We start from the raw sequence: 21853 nt of genomic DNA on the forward strand, positions 1-21853 counted from the left end.
TTCTGCTTGTTCCACCTAAATAGTTCTTGGCTGGTGTGCTACAGTTGTGCATTTACATCTTAAGAGAATGAGACTGACATCATGGTATGTCTTTGCTATTCTCCAGCTCCAGAGATTTCCAGAACAGAACAGGAGGTTGAAATCCTCAGAGCTGAAGGAGGGTTCTTCATCTATATAAGCAAGGCACCTTCTCCCCCGGGAGAGCAGTGGAAAAAGAACCAGAAGGAAAGTGACCAGAAGGAAACCTAACCCTAAGCCTTCCACTCATCTTCGTGGCAAGTGGTCCAGCAGGAAAGCTCACCATGCATGAGTGACCCTTCTGCTTGGTCTTCATTTCCAAAGACTGTCAGGGTGCATAGGTTCTATTTTTTATCTTGACCAAAGTGACTTGCAAAGTGAATTTCACCTCTTGCTGTAGAAGATCTGCCAGACAAACTCTAAAAGTCCACACTGTTTACCTTATTAATGGGGCATAATTCAGAAATAACTTGTTAGGTAAGCTGTGAGCTCCTAAAGTGTTTGGGTACACAGGAGAAAATAAATGGTCTTTCTCACCATTCTTTCCTTAGCACATGCAAACACCCTTAAATCACTATCGACTCCTCGAGTATCTGGAAGAAGTGATCCTTTGTCATATCTATTTCAAACTTCATCTACCTCTTGGTGTAATTTTTGTTTACAGTTTAAATTTATGGACAGTCATTTCCTGTGCACACATAAAAGTTAATTTGACCTAAATAATAAAAAGAATCCCTAGATATAAGGGCAGGTAACCCTCTTCCTATTTCAAAATTCTGGTGTACATTGTGAGGATATCCACAGAGCTGATTAATGTGCCTAATAAACTGAAAGTAGTTTTCCAGACCCTAGGGGAACAATACAGTATAAGAACAAGAAAGCAATTGGAGGGAAGGGGGTGTAGTAAGTCTTTAAAATTGAAATAATAATGCAAAAGTATTTTAATCTAAAAGAGAAATGTCTGGAAAGTTGGGATGAATAGAATGGAGAGAAATGGCTATTTGGTGCTCATGTGTCTGACTGCAGAAAAACCATTGACTTAGGCCTGACCTCGACAGAGGTATGGAGAGAGGCAGAGGGAGGAATGGGAAAACAGAATTAATTCTTGGGAAGCCACCAGGTGGGACACGTTGACCTCAGAACCATACCTGGGCATTCCATGATGACACATGCATCCTAAAACTCCCCTCCCCCTACCTGAACATGTGATCTTCCAGTTCTTTCCATTCAGTGGCCCTGTGTCGGTAAGCAGACGAGTGCTGCCTTCCCCTTACTGGTCCAGGATGGAAGACAGAGAATGGTGCTGGTCTACCTGCTCATCTCCTGTACTCGATCGATCCTGCTGATTCCCTTCCTAAATCCCTTCCAGATCTGTTCTGTCTCCATTGTCATGGCCATGGCTTCAGTCTAGGGCTATTGCTTCTCACCCAGGCTGCTGCCATCACTGTCCCATGAAGCACTTGACCTTAGGTCAGTCTCACTCCATCCTGTTCCCTGCAGCCACGGGATAGTGCTATTTATACTGTGTTGTCCTCATGCTTAGACTCCTCAGCGGTTAATCATGGTCAAAACGTGGTTGTGTGGAGCTCTTCATTCTCACTTCCATGTCCTGCAGTTTTCTTACTGTTTCTTACATTCTCACCCTTCTGTGCCTTTGCCCAGAATACCCTTCCCTCCCACTCGTCTTTTTCTAAATGGCTAATCTGCATTTTCACATTGGCTCAAGGACCATCTTCTACAGGGGGTGTGGACGGCCACCTCAGGGGAGGTTCCAGTTGGCCACTCTATGAACATGTCTGAGTACTTGTGTCTGAAATTGTCCCTGAGGTCAGGAAATATGTATTACCTTAAAATCCCAATACTTACATCGTATTTTGCCAACTCCATTGCTGAGACAACAACCTCTTGTGTTCTATGGAAGCCTCAATCAGGTAAGTCAGATTAACTGGAAGAACAGGGTCAAGCTGAACTAAGGACATGTCTTAGGACACTGATATGTCCATGCAAGATTTGGTGACTAATTCTGCCCTCTCTTTACTCTGCTATTGAAGAGACAACAGATGCTATGCAAGCAAGACAGAGGCCCTTCTTTCCTCCTGTCCACTGTACTGGGCTATCTGGAGAGCTTTGCTTTCTCTAGCTGTCATCCAGGATAGTACCCAAAGGGAGAGCGTCTTCAAGAAAGCTCTCTCAACCGTTCACAGAATCTGGTAGCCAGTTGAAAATATTAATGGTCTCCACTGAGTTGGACCTCATTATGATCAAGTGCTTTGACTAAGAAACTGCTGGGTAACCTTGGTCTCGATGTGGGTATGATGACTGGATGTCATGGCATCATTCCTTAAGGTCAAGAAGACTGCACTCAAGGTCAGGAACACCGAACCAGAGAAGACCACTAGGAGTGTGGAATGTTCCTTTCACTCAAAGGGGGAAACTCATCTCCAACTTTAAGAGGTGTGGAAAGTCTCTGAAACTGAGGGTGATGATTTAGCCAATTACTTCGAAGTGAGGGAGCTCAGCTAGGAATATGCTGATACAGCTCAGACTTACAAACTACAGAAGGAAGTCACACTTGAACACAAAGAACCTCAACCCAACTGACCAGACATCACCCAGCATCTGACAGGCTGCAAGATCCTAATGAGACACTCACTTTCTTCTTCCTCCTCAAAGCCAAGATCAGCATGAGCTAGATCTAAAGTCTAATCAGGGACAGGAACTTGCACTCACAGAGGAATGCACCAGGGGCTGCATTTTAGATATTCATAAATGACCTAAAAGGGAAGGAACCAGATTTAAAATCCTTGGCCACATACAGTGCCTTACAGTGCCTTAAAATGTCAAGCACACACATTCAATAACACCAAACTAAGGAACAAAATGAGGCAGGAGTTAATGCCCACTAAGACTCCCTTCAGCACTAAATCCACAATTCTGCTCTAGCCCTGATGTTTTCTTGACAAGAAGAGAAACACATCACAATTGAGGTAATGTTTGCCTTTCCACGCTGCTGTGAGCAGTTCTTTTCAAAGTATTCTCTTGCAAAAATTCATCTGCATGTCAAATTAACAGATGTGAGCTTGGAAAACCCAGCTAAGAGAAGCAGTATCCTCCCAGCCAGCAGATACAAGTGCTAAGAAAGAAAAGAACAACACAGCTATCACATTCCAGAAAAACACCACCAGCTGATCAATACAGATACAGGATATAACTATGAAGGAGGGATACACGTTTCCAACAGACACACAAAATCACACCAGCAAATGGGCGTTGTTTACTTTCAAGCAGGTATCAGAAGACCCTCTGGGAATCTATTTCCCCAAATATCTGTGGAGTTCCTTTTTTGAAAAAAAATTTTAAGGGACAGTTGATGCAAAGATATTCATGTCATTGCTTTCATGGCTGTTGCCGTTGGTGGATTGTTACCACTGAGCGGTACTTACTCAGCTTGATAACCCACCTCCCTCACCAGCTTTGCTGCTGCATGATCGGTGTTGAATTTCAAAAATTCCATTGTGCTTCCAAAGGAGAGTCCAAAGAATAGGTCTCAGACATTGAAAGAATGGTTCCAGAAGGAGTTTTGCCAATAGGTAGAGCAATAGATATTTCCTTGGAATAAGGGCACAGCTCCCAAGGCATTATTCTGGAGGGATCCAGATCTCATTTGGAATTACATGCCCTGGAGGGATGGCTTGAAAGGGAACCAGTGACCTCCCACTAGGGCAGCAAGTCTTAAACTTGGCCACACACTGGAATCACCCAAGGGGCTTTACAAACTACTGATGCCAGGTCTTGGCCCCAGAGAATCTGATTCAATTGGTCTGCTAGACAGACTGGACATGGGCAATTTTAGAGGCTCCCCAGGTGATTGTGACGTGCGGCCAACATGGTGGCACACTGCTTTAGTCTCGTGACGGATACATGTTAGTCTCATGCAGAGTTGACCCTCTGTCCTGCCTGCCTCTTAATGCACTCCTGTTGTTCTCTCTAGCCCCAAGTAATTGGGAGATAGGAGCTGCTTAATAAGTGTTGGTGAGTGAATAACAAAAACACGTAGGTCCTTCCTGTCTGCCATGGTGGGGGACCGACGGGTCCAATTTGTCTGAAACAGAGGGACTTCCCTGGAAGTGTGACTTTCAGCGCTAAAACCAGAGCCACCAAGAGAAAACTGGGATGGTTGGTCATTCTCGTGCCAGATACTCTGTTATACACTTGTAAAAATTAGTTCTTTCAGTGCTCGCTTCGGCAGCACATATACTAAAAAATTAGTTCTTTCACTCTATCAACAACCTATGTCAGCAGACACACCAGAACCAGCTTGTTCTGGTTGGAGCCCCTGCATTGAGCAGCAGACCAAGCACAGATCCCTGGGACACTTACTTCTCCACTGAGGGAGGACTTGAGCTAAACTTGTCTGTGTCTGTGTGTGCAGTGTGGACCCATCTGAATGACGCTGCCTGGTCCTATTGTTGTCTTAAGTAAAGACCCCTTCTCACAAGTGGGGACGGGTCTGAGTAGTACTAAGCTGAGACAGAAAAAACTCCATCACCTCATATCCTTCCCCTAGGCTTCCAAAGTGCCTTCCAGAACTATTTTCCAATTCTACCAGCCACTTTTTAAACCAAAAGAACACGAGTCTGTGAGAATTTAGAATACAAATGGCTTTGTCAAAAACCTCATGTTTTGATCACATACAGTCCTTTGACAAACCTGAAGACACAGAGTTTCTAGATTTTTGTTTTAAAGGCACGGTTTTGTGCAACCTTTGGTCATCTCATCCAGGCCATGACGGGACTCTGCCCACTCAGTGCCACATTCTAACCAAGACCCAAGTGTCTTCATCCACTAAGAGAATTCAAGAACTCAACTGAAAGACCCTCAGTTACCCAAAGACAGCCATGTTGAAAAAGGAAGGAGCGGGTGCGTACCTGAAGGGGGCTTCCCTGCGGAATTGCTCCCAAAACTCCTGTTGTTCAAGGTCAAAGGCTGAGCACCTCTGGCGGAGGAGGGCCACTTCGTTTGCTTGTAGTGGTGCCACTTGCTGCCTCACGGTGACGGCCATCTTTTTCACATTGTTCCACTTCTCAGGCAGCTCCTGTGAAGATGACCTCTATGTGGTCAGACCCACGTCATGCTCCCCCTTGTCCGCAGATCTGACGCTGGATGGCACCCAGATGTCTTTGGGTCACCCACAAAGCCATGCTATGATGTCATGGTGTCATGGGCTCCCTTCCCCTGACCCATCTCTCCCTGGTCGCCTGCCTGCCTGGCTATCCAATCCTTCTGACTCCTCCATACCCTTCTTGCCCTCCACTGCTACCTGGGCAACCTGTGCTGTTTTCTGTATTTTCTCAGAGCACTTGACGATTTTCTTTCATGCTTCACATCTCCTTAGTCCATCTTAACTTTTCTCAGATTTGCTTTTCTTTCTCTGAATCAAAACTTGGCTCATCCCCTGCAACCACCCCCCAAAAAACCAAAACACTTCATTCACATCAATTCTCCCATCTCTTTCCAGCATTGTGCTGCCTCATATTTGAGGAGTTTCCAGAGTGTGCTAGAGAGCACACACCCGTCACACAGATAGTTCTAAAACATGAGCCTTGGGTCCTTACCAAGCCCCATTTCTCATTTACCTCAACCCACCTCACCCCACTCTGAAGGTCAGAAACTTTCCCTCTCTTTCTTTTATTTGGAAAACACCCTTTGTACTGACCTCTAGCTGCTTAAACACCAGTTCCGGCAATTCCTGTTCATAGGTCTTCAGCAATTCAATAGTCTGCTTTAAGGGCTCGAACATCTCATTGGTGCTGCCCTGTCGTTCTTTCACAGCCATAAGGTGTCCCATAACCTCAACCAGTCCTTTGAAATCCCCTTTTTCAAGTTTCTTGAGCATGCCGCTCTCACTATTCTTGATAAACACTTCAAGGGCGGCCAAGCTAAGCAAAACAAAGAGAATGGGAAGAAGCATTTCCCTTCTGCTCCTCAAAAGAAAGATTTATTTATTTCCCCCCAAAATAACAGCTGTCACTGGGGAAAACTTCCCACAAGTCTAGCACTTTGTGTAGATTAGACCCTGATGCTGAGAATATGGTCCTCTTTGGAAGGGTCACGGTGGCAAAAGACAGAGACCTCCATGCTGGAGGAGACTCAGGAGACAGGACACGTTAGTGGGACAAACTGGTGAAATGTGAATAAGATCTGTTTATTAGTTACTAGCTCTCCACCAGTATTAGCTTTCTGGTTTTGATAACTGCATTATAGTTAAACAAGATGGTATCATTTGAGAAAGCTCTGTGAGGGTACAAGGGAACTCTGTACTGTTTTTGCAACTTCTTTTGGTATGTGAACTTCAGAAAAAAATTTCAAAAAATTGAAAATAAAAAAAAATATTATGGTCTCTAAAGTCATACCACACTTGGGTTTAATTTGGACACTTACTAGAGGTGTAACCAAGGCCAGCTCACTTAATATCTCTGCCTCTCAGTCTCCTCACCTCTATGACTGGGAAATCATTAGCCTCACTGGTTACTGTGGGAATGAAGCAACAGTTTTTATTTCAAAAATATTTATTGAGCACCTATTACATAAAATGAGATATATCCTATATTTGAGCCCAACCATGCTTCCAGGTTCTGAGGAGAGAATGACAAATGAGAGAAACAAAGCCTCCGTACACGTGAAGTATACATTCTAATGGGAAAAATACATAGGAAACAAATCAATGAAATAAGTTGTATAGTTTCACATGGTATTGAATGCTGTAAGGGGATGGAGACTATGGATAGTTCTATTTTCTGTGGGAGTGGCCAGTGAAGGCATTTCTGCTGAGGTGGTATTTGAACAGGAATGGAAATTATGAGAAGGAGTGAGCCACAGAAAGAAATGGGAGAAGAGCTTCTGAGGTACAGGGAACAGCACGAGTAAAGGCACTGAGCCTGGATTCAGTCTGATGCATTTGAGGAAAGGGAAAAGGTCAGCAGGCAGAAGCATAAGAGGAACAGGGGGAAACAGAGAAGCGGGGAGGTGAGAGAATCAACAGGGGGTAGACACCACAGGATCTTGTTTGCCAGGGTAAGGAGTCCAGATTTTATTATAAGCATGAGCATCCTGAATAGGAGAATGGCATGATTTGACATATTTTCAAAAGATCTCTAGCTGGAGGAGGTGATGATGATGGTGGCAGCATTGGAAGTAGGGAGACAAGAATGGAAACCAGGAGGGCCATTTGGAGACTCAAATGGTTGTCCAGGTGACAGAAGATGATGATGACGAGACTTTGGCCTGGAAGGTGGACATGAGGAGTGGTCAGGTTCAAGATAATTTCACAGGTAGACACTATAAGACCCACTAATGGATTGGGGAGAGAGGTGAAGGGATGAGAGAAATCATTAACTCCTGGCAATGGGGTCAATGACAATGCCATGTAAAGATATGGGAAGAACTGAGGAAGACTGGGTTTTTTGGAGGGAGAAGGTGGAAGAAGGATAAGTTTAAAATATATTACATGTGGGATGCCTCACAAACACTAGACACCTAGGGGAGGTATCTGTCAGTCAGCTAAATGGAAGTCTCGAGTTCCAGAGAGAGGAGGCTAAAAACATAAATCGGGTAGTTACTGGCACATGGATCATTCTCAGAGTTGGGTTAGAGATCACCTGGACTAGGAATATAGATAGCAAGTTCAGAATCGAGGTTTCAGGAATGCTAATATCTAGAAGAGATGAGCCCAGCCAAAGAGACCAGAGACCAAAAAGATGGGTCCAGTGAGACAGAAGCAAAACCACAAAAGGTGAGGTATCCTGAAAGCCACAGGGAGAAGCTTTTGGGGAAAGATGGAATAATCGGCCACACCAAATCCTGCTGAGGGGTATGTGGAAGATGAAGAGGATGATCATAGGATTCAGCCACATGACTAATGCTGGCGATCTCAATGAGAGTGGTTTTGGTGGAGTAGTCTAGGAAAAGGCTAATTGCGGAGTAATTCAGAGTAGAAGCTTGAGACGTCTGTGTCTAGCTGTATGACACACACAATAATATGCATAAATAACCCTTCCACTGAGCCCATGAAAATGCTTAAACATATACTTCAACGTCATTTAAAAATGTGTCACTAAAGTGGCACAAAATTAAGGGACTTTGGGAGGCTGAGCCAAGCACTAAGCAGGGGTCAAAGTGGTCCTTCTGTGATGGTTTCTACTGAACCCCAGACACAGTAAGCTGCTATTTTGATTGCTTGTGGGACGTGGGGAACCGGTGACTCAGCCTGGGACCCACACGAGGTGAGGGGGCTGGTAGGAAGCTGCATGTGAAGTTACGACACCATAAGGGCAAACAAGAAGTAAATCCACTGCATGGAAAGGGCAAGTATGGAAACTTCCTGCCTTAGCCTGGGAAGCAGGTGGACCACTACACGTTGAAATGCAGGTGGTCTAGGGATGGAAGAATCCCTCGATGACAGGGAGACACAAATGGAGGAATGCAGACTACACTCCAGTCCTCAAAGGATTCCCACAGATGTTCACTGATTCCAAGGAACGTGATGTATACACAAGGAAAAAAATCACCATGAGTAGGAGCCAGCAGAAGTAGTGAAATGAAACCTGCAAAGATTTCAAATGTCAGAATTCAGAATCTGAAATAGCAATATTTCATGTATTTTTTTAAAAAAACAAGAGTTCCTGTTTAAGTGCCTTGTCAATTGTTTGTGACCCAGGCGGCAGGAAAAAGTGCCTTCCCTATGGTTTCTCAGATACCAATTCAAGACTGACTGAGAAAAATAACTTTAACCTTCTGAGCACAATGTATTAGTCAAGACAGAAATCACCCTTCAGAAGGTTAAGTAAGCTCTTACAGTCTCAGTAGGTCTCAGCCACTGCCCCTGACCCAACTTTAAGTTGAAATATAAAATCAGCATTGCCTGAGTCAGGAAGAGAGGCAATTTCAGAGGCTCTCCAAATATACTCAGAATCTGTGATCCTGCACGGATCTTTGCTTTCTGAGAAGGTAGATTCTGAGACGAGAAGTGACAAAACTTACTGAAAATTATGGGTTGTGATGGCGTTACTTTGTGAAGAAAAGCATAGCAAAAGCCTTTAATAAATGTTTTAGCAATTCAAAAATGATCACACTGTGCTACGCTGATGGGCAATTCCAGGACAAGGAAGCTAATACTTTTTGGTAGTTCTTTACATTACCTTTAATCTATGGCATGTAGAAACAAAACATTTTTAAATTGACAAATCACAAGTTGTCTTAAGATCATCCTCTAATGAACACGTTCTAAGACTTAAAAAATGAGTAAATAAAGGAGAAGCCTCAATATTTGAGTAAAGAACAAGAGAATACAAAAATGAACACACAAAATTATAAAATAACCAAACAGGGCACCTGTTTGGTCTCTGTTGGTTAAGCATCTGCCTTTGGCTTGGGTCATGATCTCAGGTCCAGGAATTGAGTCCTGCTTCGGGCTCCTGGCTTGGCAGGGAGCCTGCTTCTTCTCCCTCTATGCTGCCCCCCCACCTATGCTCTCTCACTCTCTCTCAAATAGTCTTTTTTTTTAAAGATTTTTTTTTTTTATTTGACAGATAGAGATCACAGGTAGGCAGCGAGGCAGGCAGAGAGAGAGAGGAGGAAGCGGGCTCCCTGCCAAGCAGAGAGCCTGATGCGGGGCTCGATCCCAGGACCCTGGAATCATGACCTGAGCCGAAGGCAGAGGCTTTAACCCACTGAGCCACCCAGGCGCCCCAATAGTCTTTTTTTTTTTAAGACAGTTTATTTCTTTTTCTTTTTTTTTTTTTTTTAAGATTTTATTTATTTGACAGAGAGAGATCACAGGTAGGAAGAGAGGCAGGCAGAGGGAGAGGAAGGGAAGCAAGCTCCCTGCCGAGCAGAGAGCCTGACATGGGGCTCCATCCCAGGACACTGGGATCACGACCTGAGCCGAAAACAGAGGCTTTAACCCACTGAGCCACCCAGGCACCCCTCAAATAAATAAAGTCTTAAAAAATAAATAAAATCACCAAATAGAAGGTCTAAAACTAGAATGTATTCATTAAAGTTTGAAGCCCAATGAATGGATTAAACAGGAGATTTAAACAAAGCTGAGCAAATCAGACAGCTGTGTGATAAAAGTGGAAAAGTTATCTAAACTGCAGTGCAGACAGATAGCTGTAAACTCTGAAAATCTGTTAAAATATGTGGATGATGGTAAAAAAACATCTCATGTAAGTTTCCTAAGAGCTCAGAAGAAACTGACAGAATGGGCAAGAAGCAATCTCTGAGATCCTGGCTGAGAATTTTCTTGAACTGCTGAAAGACAACATGAGTTCAAGAAATCCCAACAAATTCCAGGTGGAATTAATATAAAGAAACCCTCAAGGGAGTGCCTGGGTGGTTCAGTCGGTGAACTGTCTCCTTTTGGCTTGGTCATTAGCCAAAGATCCTGAGATTCTGGGATCCAGCTCCATGTCAGGCTCCCTGCTCAGCTGGGAGTATGCTTCTCCCTCTCCCTCTGCCCCTCTGCTCTGTTTGTGTGCTCTCTCTCCCTCAAAGAAATAAAATCTTAAAAAAAAAAAAAAAGAAAACCTTGGGTTGCCTGGGTGGCTCAGTGGGTCAAAGCCTCTGCCTTTAGCTCAGGTCATCATCCTGGGGTCCTGGGATTGAGCCTCACATCGGGCTCTCTGCTCGGCAGGGGGCCTGCTTCCTCCTCTCTGCCTGCCTCTCTGCCTACTTGTGATCTCTCTGTCAAATAAATAAATTTTTAAAAAATCTTAAAAAAAAAAAAGAAAACCTTAAGATACTTCATATGGATACCTTCACCAAAAAGGAAATAAAAAGGTTAAAATTAGCTGATTAGCTTCAGAGCAAAGACAGATTTCGACCAAACCAAACCAAAAAACAAAAATCCCCCTCAACCCCAGAGTGATGGCTGACTGCTCAGAAACAAAAATGGCAGCCAAGAGACAGAGGAATAATGCGTTCAATAAACTCACAGAAAACAGCTGTTATCCTAGAATTCTCTCTTCTATAAAATCATTTTTTTTTTCAAGTACAAGGGAAAAATACATGACTTTTAGAGAAAGAAACAAGGAGTTTCACCAGTAGACTCTTAAACTAATGGAACTTCCGATGGACATAACTTAAGGAACTAGTCTGTAATATAGAAAGAGACATTGGGCAAACATTTGATAAATTTAATTGATTTTTAAATAATTTTCAATAAACATTGAGTATATAAAATAAAGTGGAATTTGTAGTATTTGAATAAATAATAGAGAACAACTGAAATCACTGTGAATGAGAATATCATTTGATGTATAAACAGTTGAGATCAAACTATTCTAAACTCTTTATACTGATTATGAGGAGAGTAACAAAACTGACAAATTTATTCCTTTTAAGGATGCTTATTAAAATAGCTATGGTAACCATTAGAATAGTAGACATGGATGATGTAACATCCAAATTAGCAGAAGGGAAGAAAATGGAATTAAATAAAAACAAATTAGGCGCCTAGGTGGCTCAGTCATTAAGTGTCTGCCCCTGGCTCAGGTCATGATCCCAAAGTCCTGGGATCAAGCCCCACATCGGGCTCCCTGCTCAGCGGGATGCCTGCTTCTCCCTCTCCTATTCCCCCTGCTTCTGTTTCTCTCTCACTGTGTCTCTGTCAAATAAATAAATAAAATCTTAAAAAAAGAACACAAAAAACCAAATTCAACCCAAAGGAAGCAAGAAAAGGAAGAAAAAAAAGAATCGAAAGCATATAATAAAATGGTAGCAGAATAGATATTAATGAACAAAATCTTCCAGTTAAAAAATACATATTAAGGTGAATAAAACATTCAGTTCTATGCCGATTATTAGAAAAACTCCCCTAATATAAAGGCACAGTAAGATTAAAAGCCAAAGGATAAAATGAGAGACACCAAGCTAATATCATACAAAGGAAATTGGTTTTGTTACATTAATATAAAAGAAAACAAACTTTAATATAAGAAATATAGCTAGTAATAAAGAAGATTTTTAAGTGTGGCTGAAAGTTCTAATTTTCCAGAAAGATATAAAAAGTCAAACTCTGTATGCTTGTAGAACATAATCTTAAAATACATGACGCAAAAAGGGACAGCATTACAAGGTGAAATTGACAACCTACCATCAAAGTGCAAGGTTTTTTGTTTTTTTTTTTTAAGTTTTTTATTTTAAGTAGGCTCTACACCTAGCATGGAGCCCAACATAGGACTTGAACTCATGACCCTGAGATCAAGACCTGAGCTGAGATCAAGAGTCAGACACTTAAGTGATTGAGCTACCAAGGTGTCCCAGAGTGGAAGATTTTTAATACAACTATTTCACTAATTAATCAACTAAGCAGACCAAAAAAAAAAAAAAAAGTCAGTGGGGATATAGTGGATTTGAATAAAACTACTAACAAGTTTGATCAAATAGTCCTACACAGAGCATTCCCCCCTCCCCAGCAGTTACAGAATTACACATTCTCTTCAAATGTGCACAGAACATTTATAAAAATTGACCATAATGTAGAGTTAAAGCAAACTTCAATAAATTTCAGAAGCTTATTATCTATATCACCTTCTCTGACCACAGTGCAATTGTTAAAAATCCATAACAAAATATAACTGGAAGGACGTCCCAAGAAGATGGCAGAGTAGGAGAACCCTTAGGCTCACCTCATCCCATGGATAGAACTAGATAACACTTGCATCAGAAACCACCTGAAGACTGGCAGAATAAACCCCACAATTAAATGTAGAGAAGAGGCCACATCAAAGAGGGCAGGAAGGGTGGAGACAAGGTCAGAACTAAATCAACTTGCCCAAGCAGCCTTGGGAGGGAGGCATCTGGGGGCACAGAGTAGGACTCAGGGAGTCCACATGGGAAAGTGAATCCCCATAACATTTGTCTTTGAAAACCAGAGGGGTTGAATGTTGGTAAGTTCTTATAACCAGTGGGACTCAAAACCTGGAATTTTAAAAAATCTGTAGGCTTGGCTCTGGGAGAGCAGGGCAGTCAAAGGGAAACTGAATTCCTGCCCTTAAAGAGACAGCACACACACACAAAAAAAGACCAGGGAGATAGAGCAGAGAAGGAGCTCTTTGAAAGATTCCTGGGGCATACAGGAAGGAGAGCATGTACTAGAGACACAGAAATTTCTGGGGAACTCATCCAGGAATAAAGGAACTGGCAGGTGCCATTTCCCTCTCCTGTCCCCCAGCATAAACACATGGGCACCTGCAGACTCACTATTTAATGTGCTAGCACGGCTGCCCCACCCCCATGCTGTACCTCCCACCATCCCTCCCTCCGGACAGCCCACCTCAGTATAGGCACTGCAGAGCCTCTCCCACAGAGGAAAGGCAGGGTGTAAAACTTTCTAGCAGGGCTGCCCCAATGCACGACCCCCACCATGCTGTGCTTTGACTATTGCCCTCTCTAATATGCTCTTGGGCATGGCCATACAAGGTAATGCCACAGGCCTGGCAGTGCGCAAGCAGCCCCTAGAGTGGCCAGCATACTCCAATCTGGGGAAGGAAACAGCAATCCAGATCCAGGAAGCACAGAGATCTGCCAACAAAATCAACCCAAGGAGGTTCACATCAAGACACATAGCAAAAAGTAGTGATAAAGAGAGAATTTTAAAGGCAGCAAGATAAAAGAAAGCAGTTACATACAAGGGAAACCTCATAAGGCTACGAGTGGATTTTTCTGCAGAAACTTTGCAGGCCAGAAGGGAGTAGAATGATGCCCTTAAAGTGCTGAAAGGAAAAAATCTTCAGGCAAGAATACTCTATTCAGCCAGGCTGACGTTCAGAATAGAAGAAGAAAGAAAGAGTTTCTAAAAAAAACCCAAACATTTAAAGGAATTCAAGACCACTAAACTGGCCCTGCAAGAAATGGTAAAGGGGACTCTGAGTGGAAAGGAAAGACCATAAGAAAGACTAAGAAAGGGGCACCTGGGTGGCTCAGTGGGTTGAGCCGCTGCCTTTGGCTCAGGTCATGATCTCAGGGTCCTGGGATCGAGTCCCGCATCGGGCTCTCTGCTTAGCAGGGAGCCTGCTTCCCTCTCTCTCTCTCTCTCTCTGCCTGCCTATCTACTTGTGATCTCTCTCTGTCAAATAAATAAATAAAATCTTAAAAAAAAAAAAGAAAGACTAAGAAAGTAGGAAGCACAGACACAGCAATAATAAGTGTATCTGTAAAAATTAGTCTAGGGACTCACAAAATAAAGGGATGTGAAGTATGACACCATATACCTAAAATGTGGAGGGGAGAGGATTAAAGACTGGGTTCATAATTAAGTGACCATCATCTTAATATAGATTGCCATATGCAAATGATGTTACATACAAACCTAATGATAACCACAAATCAAAAATCAGTAATAGATATGCAAAAAACGAAGAGAAAGGAATCCAAGTATATCACTAAGGAAAGCCCACTTATCATGAGAAGAGGAAAAGAAAAGAGAACTACCAAAAAATCTCCATAAAACAAGTAACAAAATGGCAATACATACATACCTATCAATAATTACCTTCATATAAAAGGACCAAATGCCCCAATCAAAAGGCACAGGGTGACAGAAAGGATAAAAAGACAAAACCCATCAGTATCCTGCCTCCAGTGGACTCATTTCAGACCTAAAGACACATGCACATTGAAAGTGAAGGGATAAGTAACCTCTTTGACCTTGGCTGCAGCAACTTCTTTCTAGACACATTTCCAAAGGCAAGGGAAACAAAGGCAAAAATGAACTACTGGTACTTCATCAAGATCAAAAGCTTTTGCACAGCAAAGGAAACAGTCCACAAAACCAAAGGACAACTGACAGAATGGGAGAAGATATTTGTAAATGACATCAGATAAAGGGCTAGTATTCAATATCTATAAAGAACTTATCAAACTCAACACCCAAAGAACAAATAATCCAATTGAGAAATGGGCAGAAGATATGAACAGACATTTCTGCAAAGAAGACATCCAGATGGCCAACAGACACATGAAAAAGTGCTCCACATCATTCGGCATCAGGGAAATACAAATCAAAACCACAATGAGATACCACCTCATACCAGTCAGAATGGCTAAAATTAACAACTAAGGAAATGACAGATGTTGGTGAGGATGAGGAGAAAGGAGAACCCTCCTACACTATTGGTGGGAATGCAAGCTGGTGCAGCCACTCTAGAAAACACAATGGAGGGTCCTCAAAAATTTGAGAATAGAGCTACCCTAGACCCAGCAATTGCACTACTGGTATTTACCCTAAAGATAAAAATGTAGTGATCCGAAGGGTTACAGCTGCACCCCAAGGTTTATAGCAGCAACATCCACAATAGACAAACTATGGACAGAGCCCAGATGTCCACTGACAGATGAATGGATAAAGAAGACGGGAGATCTATATATGATGGAATATTACACAGCCATCAAAAAATATGAAATTTTGCTATCTTCAATGACATGGATGGAACTAGAGGGTATTATGCTAAGCGAAATAAGTCAATCAAAGAAAGACAATTATCATATGATCTCACTGATATGTAGAATTTAAGAAACAAGGCAGAGGATCATAGGGGAAGAGAGGAATAAACTTAACCGAGGGGGTGAATAACCTATACTCTGTAAACTATAAAACACTAATGAAATAAATTGAAGATGACACAAATGGAAAGATATTACATGGTCGTGAATTGGAAGAACAAACATTGTTAAAATGCCCATACTACCCAAAGCAATCTATAGACTTAATGCAATCCCTATCAAAACACCATCTGCATTTTTCACAGAACTGGAACAAATAATCCTCAAATTTGTATGGAACCACAAAAGTACCTAAATAAAGCCAAAACAAAAAAGAAAAAAACAAAAAACAAAACTGGAGCAAAAAACAAAACAAGACAAAACTGGAAGTGTCACAATCCCAGGATTCAAAATATAATACAAAGCTGTAGTAATCAAAACAGTATAGTACTGGCACAAAAACAGACAAACAGGTCAATGGAACAGGATAGAAAGTCTCAAAACACACCCAAAATATATGGTCAATTAATCTTTGACAAAAGAGGCAAGATCATGCAATGGGGAAAAGTCTCTTCAACAAATGGTACTGAGAAAACTGGCAGCTCTATGCAAAAGCATGAAACTGGACCACCCAACACACAAAAATAAACTAAAAATGGAGACCCAAATGTGAGACCTGAAACCATAAAAATCCTAGAAGAGAGCACAAGTGGTACTTTCTCTGACATTGGCCGTAGCAACATCTTTCTAGATATGTCTCCTGAGGCACAGAAAACAAAAGCAAACATCAACTGTTGGACTACATAAAAATAAAAAGCTTCTGTACAGAGAAGGGAACAATCAACAAAACTAAAAGACAACCTATTGAATGGAAAAAGATATTTGCAAAGGACATATCCCATAAAGGGTTCATATCGAAAATACACAAAGAACTTGCACAACTCAATACCCCCAAAACAAATAATCCCATTAAAAAATAGGCAGAAGAACTACTGGTATTTACCCCAAAGATACAGATGTCATGGAAAGAAGGGCCATCTGTACCCCAATGTTCATAGCAGCAATGGCCATGGTTGCCAAACTGTGGAAAGAACCAGGATGCCCTTCAACGGACAAATGGATAAGGAAGATGTGGTCCATATACACTATGGAGTATTATGCCTCCATCAGAAAGGATGAATACCCAATTTTTGTATCAACATGGACGGGACTGGAGGAGATTATGCTGAGTGAAATATGTCAAGCAGAGAGAGTCAATTATCATATGGTTTCGCTTATTTGTGCACTATAAGGAGCAACATGGAGGACATGGGGAGATGGAGAAGAGAATGGAGTTGGGGGAAGTTGGAGAGGGAGACGAACCATGAGAGACTGTGGACTCTGAGAAACAATCTATGGGTTTTGGAGGGGAGGGGTGGGAGATTGGGTGAGCCTGGTGGTGGGTATTATAGAGGGCACGTATTACATGGAGCACTGGGTGTGGTGCATAAACAATGAATTCTGGAACACTGAAAAGAAATTTAAAAAATAAATAAAAATTTTAAAACAATGGGCAGAAGACATGAATAGACATTTCTGCAGAGAAGACATACAGATGGCCAACAGACATATGAAAAGGTGCTAGGCATCACTCAGCGTCAGGGAAATATCAATCAAAACTACAATGAGACATCACCTCACTTGGGTGAGCTGGGATGGCTTGGGATGGCTAAAATCAACAATACAGGAAACAACAGGTGTTGGTGAGAATGTGGAGAAAGGTGAAACCTCACATTGTTGGTAGGAACACAAACTGTAGAAAACAGTACAGAGGTTCCTCAAACACTTAAAAATAGAACCACCCTGTGATCCAGTAATTGCACTACTGGGTATTTACCCCCAAAATACAAAATACTAATTCGAAAGGCTATATGCCGCCCTACATTTATGGCAACATTATATACAGTAGCCAAACTATGGAAGCAGCCAAGTGTCCATCGACAGACGAATGGATAAAGAAGATGTGGTCTATATACAGAATGGAATATTAGTCATAAAAAAGAATGAAACCTCACCATTTGCAACAACGTGGATATGGAGCTAGGTAACATAATGCTAAGCAAAACAGGTCAATCAGAGAAAGACAAATTTCACTCATATGCGGAATTTAAGAAACAAAACAAACGAACTAAGGAAAGCAAAGAGGCAAAACAAGAAACGGACTCTTAACTAGAGAGAACACATTGATGGTCACCAGAGTGGAGGTGGGTGGGGGATGGGTGAAACAGGAGAGGAGGATTAGAGAGCACACTTGTTGTGATGAACACTAATATACAGAATTGTCAAATCCCTCGATCGTACACATGAAACTAATACAACACTGTTTGTTAACTACACTGGAATTAAAGCTAAAATCTTAAAAATAAAATCACTTGAAGAACCCTATGTTTGGAAATACCTTTTTTTTTTAAAGGATTTAATTATTTACTTGACAGAGAGAGAGAGCAAAAGAGGGAACACAAGCAGGGGAAGTGGGAGAGGGAGAAGCAGGCTCCCCACTGTGCAGACAGCCTGATGTGAGGTTCAATCCCAGAACCCTGGGATCATGACCTGAGCCAAAGGCAGATGCTTAATCCACTCAGCCGCCCAGATGCCCCTGGAAATATTAAACATATATGAACAAATCATCATGGATATTAAAAATACTTAGAACTATATTATAATGGAAATATCACATACTAAGGTTGTAAGATGTAGGTAAATTGTACTGAGAAAGGAATTATTATTATTGTTACATTAACAAAAATGGCTCAAAGTGAAGAAGCAAAGTATTCACTTTAACTTATCCAAGAAGAAAAAAATAAATCCAAAGGAACAGATGGACATAATAAACATAAAAGAATAAATTTTTGAAATAGAAATTAAATTATAATAAAGAGGATCAATAACTTTATAAGATAGCTCTTTGCAAATGTCTGGCAAGATTAATCAAAGTAGTCAGAAAGTGCAAGTAGAAATGAATAGAAATGAGAAGAGGGACATAATCATAGATTCTGGGGAGAGTAAACAGATTAAGAGAATATTATGAATGTTATGACAATAACTTAAAGATTTACATGAAGTGGCTATATTCCTATAGAACGGTGACTTAATAAGGAATAGGAAACCTTAATATCCCTATAACCGTTAGAGAAATTATAGGTAAACATCTCATCAGAAAGAAAATACCGAGCCCAGATGTTCAATAGGAGATTTAAATCAAATCTTCAAGGATCAGAGAATTCTAATCTTACACTAACTCTTCCAGAGATAAACAGGAAGGATTACTTCCTAACTCATTTTATGAAACTAGCAAAACCACAGAGCAAGTTGAGAGAAAGTATGAGAAAGGAAAAGTCAAGGCCAATCTCACTCTCAAACAGACACACATCAACAATAACCAATATATTTGCAAACAAAATCAATCAGTGGATATATTGGAAAAGATAATACTTTGTGTTGGGATTTTGGGCTTTTCTCAGTAAACCCCAGATGACTTAATACTAGAAACCAGTATATTCACCACTTTAACATTTTGATGGAAGAAAACCAGAATTCTCTTAACGGAGTTAGAAAAAGCACTTCATAAAATGTTATCTCTGTTTATGTTAAATCCCCTTAACAAATTAGGAATAGAAGGGAATTTCTTTAGGGGCCCCTCGTTGGCTCAGTTGGGAGAGCATGTGACTCTTGATCTTGGGGGTTGTGAGTTCGAGCCCCACATTGGGTATGAAGATTACTAAAAAAAAAAAAAATAATAAACTTAAAAAAATAAATAAAGGAACTTCTTTAATTCCATAAATAGAATCCACAAAAACTCATAGCAAGGGGCGCCTGGGTGGCTCAGTTGGTTAAGCATCTAACTTCGGATTTCGGTTCAGGTGATCTCAGTGTTATGGGGTCGAGCCCCACACTGGGCTCTGTGCTCAGGGTGGACTCTGCTTGTCCCTCTCCTTCTGCTCCTTCCTCTGCTTGCTTTCTCTCTCTCTCTCAAATAAATATATAAAATCTTAAAAAAAAAACACAACACAAAACCTCACAACAAATGTTATGCTTAGTGGTGAAATGTTGTAGCATTCCCCTTTAAGATCGGACAAGATAAGGGTACCTGTCATTATCACTTTATTCAACAATAAACCTCAAGTCCTAGCCAGTGAGGCAAGACAAAAATAGTGATAAAATGCATTAAAAATAAAAACACTGAGAAGGAAGAAATAAACTATTATAAATTTGTAGATGATGACTATGTTAACGCAAATCCAAAAGAGTGCACTGCTAACTTACCGCAATTAATAAGTTAATTTAGCGGAGATGGTTGATACAAAATCAATAGACAGAAATCAATTCCATTTCCACAGAAAATACGATTTTTAAAATATCGTTTGTACCAGGAGCCCGAAATTAAAATACCTAGGAATGGATCTTAAAGACATGAGACTTATTTTAAAGGTAATGATTACAAAATGTCATTGAAAGCCATTAAAGGCATACAGAAATGGAAAGATGACGTGTTCTTGGGCAGGAACACTCTGTGAAGAAGGACGACCATTGTCCTCAAATCAAACTATAGTCACTGCAAATATAATCAAAATCCCAACACATTTCTTCTCCTACAAATGGATTTTTATCAATTTTCATGGAATAGCCAGAGCCAAGAATCCTGGAGACAGTCTTAATGACAATGAACAAGGCAGGGACTTGCCCTGCTAGGTACTGAGATTTAGGACAAAACTAGAGCAATTAGGACTTTGTCATACAAGGCAACAGCAGACAAGGAGCTATGGAATGAGAAAGATAAAACCACAAACCTTTTAGGAAAGGGCATAGGAGAGCATCACTAGGATCTCAGGGTGAAAGGGATTTATGTAACAAGACAAAAGGATGCGATGTTAGAGAAAAGAGGAACTCATTGGGCTATGTGATGAGGCAAACATACTGTAAAGGCGGTGGGAAGTCAGGCCACTCAAAGGGCGACTGGATTTGCAATATATACAATTAGCATAGGATTACACCCAGTATATATCAAATATCAAAAAGAAAAGATTCTAATTATCATACATGAAAAAATAGAGTCCGCACAAAAGTGGGCAAGAGCTCCATACGGGCAAAGAAGGGGAAGCATGAAACTGACCACAAACATACAAAGATGAGCCACTTTCTTCATGATCAGAGGAATGCCAAATATGGACCATACACTGACAGCACTGGGAGGCATTGAGGACAAGAACTCTGTGCCTTTATCCTATTACCCCTACCAGCAGATCCTATGAAGCCGTACCTGGTTGAGGCACCTGGCCACTGCCATCACTGTATCCTGTATCAGCCATGTACTCTGAGGTCTTACCCACCCTAGAGGGACTGCCTCCTCTCCCAGACCTGGCAGACCAGTTCCTAGAGGAGCTAAGTGATTTGCCGTTGAGCATGCCTCTCCTATGCAAACCAATCAAACCGGAGTCCATCCATGTCTCCAACCACCTCCTCCATCTGGCTATCACACTCCAGACCACTACATACCTACCTTAATCACTCCAGGGCCAGGAACCAAAAAACTAGACAGTGGCCTTCTGATCCCAGAGCCTGCTGAGATCATTCAAAAGGGCCCATTCTCATCCCGCTGACCCTATCTTGATGACTTTTTTTCCATGGAAAGCACAATAAAGGCTCCTGCCCCTGTTTTCCCATCGTTGCCTCTGCCTGATCGACCCTAGTGCCACCCTGTGTGGCCCCATAGGACACAGTGTGTCTTGTCGTCTTAGAATCTGAGTATAACCAACTACCTTTCCAATGGCAGTCATTTCCCATTGAGTCTCTTGGCTGGCCCGGCCACACATAAATAATAATAAGACCTACAATTTGAAACACACCTCCATGTCTTTGGAAGGCCAGACCCACCCTTGAGGAGGGACCATGGAGCAGCTACACTCAGAGACATCTCTGTTTCTACCCCACCTCAACCCAGTGTTTTCCTTTCTTGTCTCTCAGTTCCTCAGTGAGCTGAAGTTCTTGTGAATGTGGGAACATGGGCTCTTCTTTTTTATTCTTTGTACTTATTTATTCTTTAAATTATTGTGTTATGTTAGTCACCATACAGTACATCATTAGTTTTTGATATAGTGTTCCATGATTCATTGTTTGTGTAGAACACCCAGTGCTCCATGTAATTCGTGCCCTCCTTAATACCCGTCACCAGGCTCACCCATCCCCTACCCATCCCCTCCCTTCTAAAACCCTCCTTTTGTTTCCCAGAGTCCATAGTCTCTCAAGGTTCATCTCC

At 41.6% G+C, this 21853-nt stretch overlaps 1 protein-coding gene across 1 annotated transcript in view; it reads right to left on the reverse strand.

Annotated features, from left to right (window-relative positions):
* DNAH9 (dynein axonemal heavy chain 9) overlaps nucleotides 1–21853 on the reverse strand; it is a 342755-nt gene that overhangs the window by 261790 nt on the left and 59112 nt on the right. The window contains 2 exon segments of the mRNA XM_047707126.1: nucleotides 4947–5113; nucleotides 5735–5957. Of these exon segments, the coding sequence (XP_047563082.1) occupies nucleotides 4947–5113; nucleotides 5735–5957 (390 nt within the window).

The sequence above is a fragment of the Lutra lutra genome, chromosome 16 (genome assembly GCF_902655055.1).
Source record: "Lutra lutra chromosome 16, mLutLut1.2, whole genome shotgun sequence".
Taxonomy (NCBI): domain Eukaryota; kingdom Metazoa; phylum Chordata; class Mammalia; order Carnivora; family Mustelidae; genus Lutra; species Lutra lutra.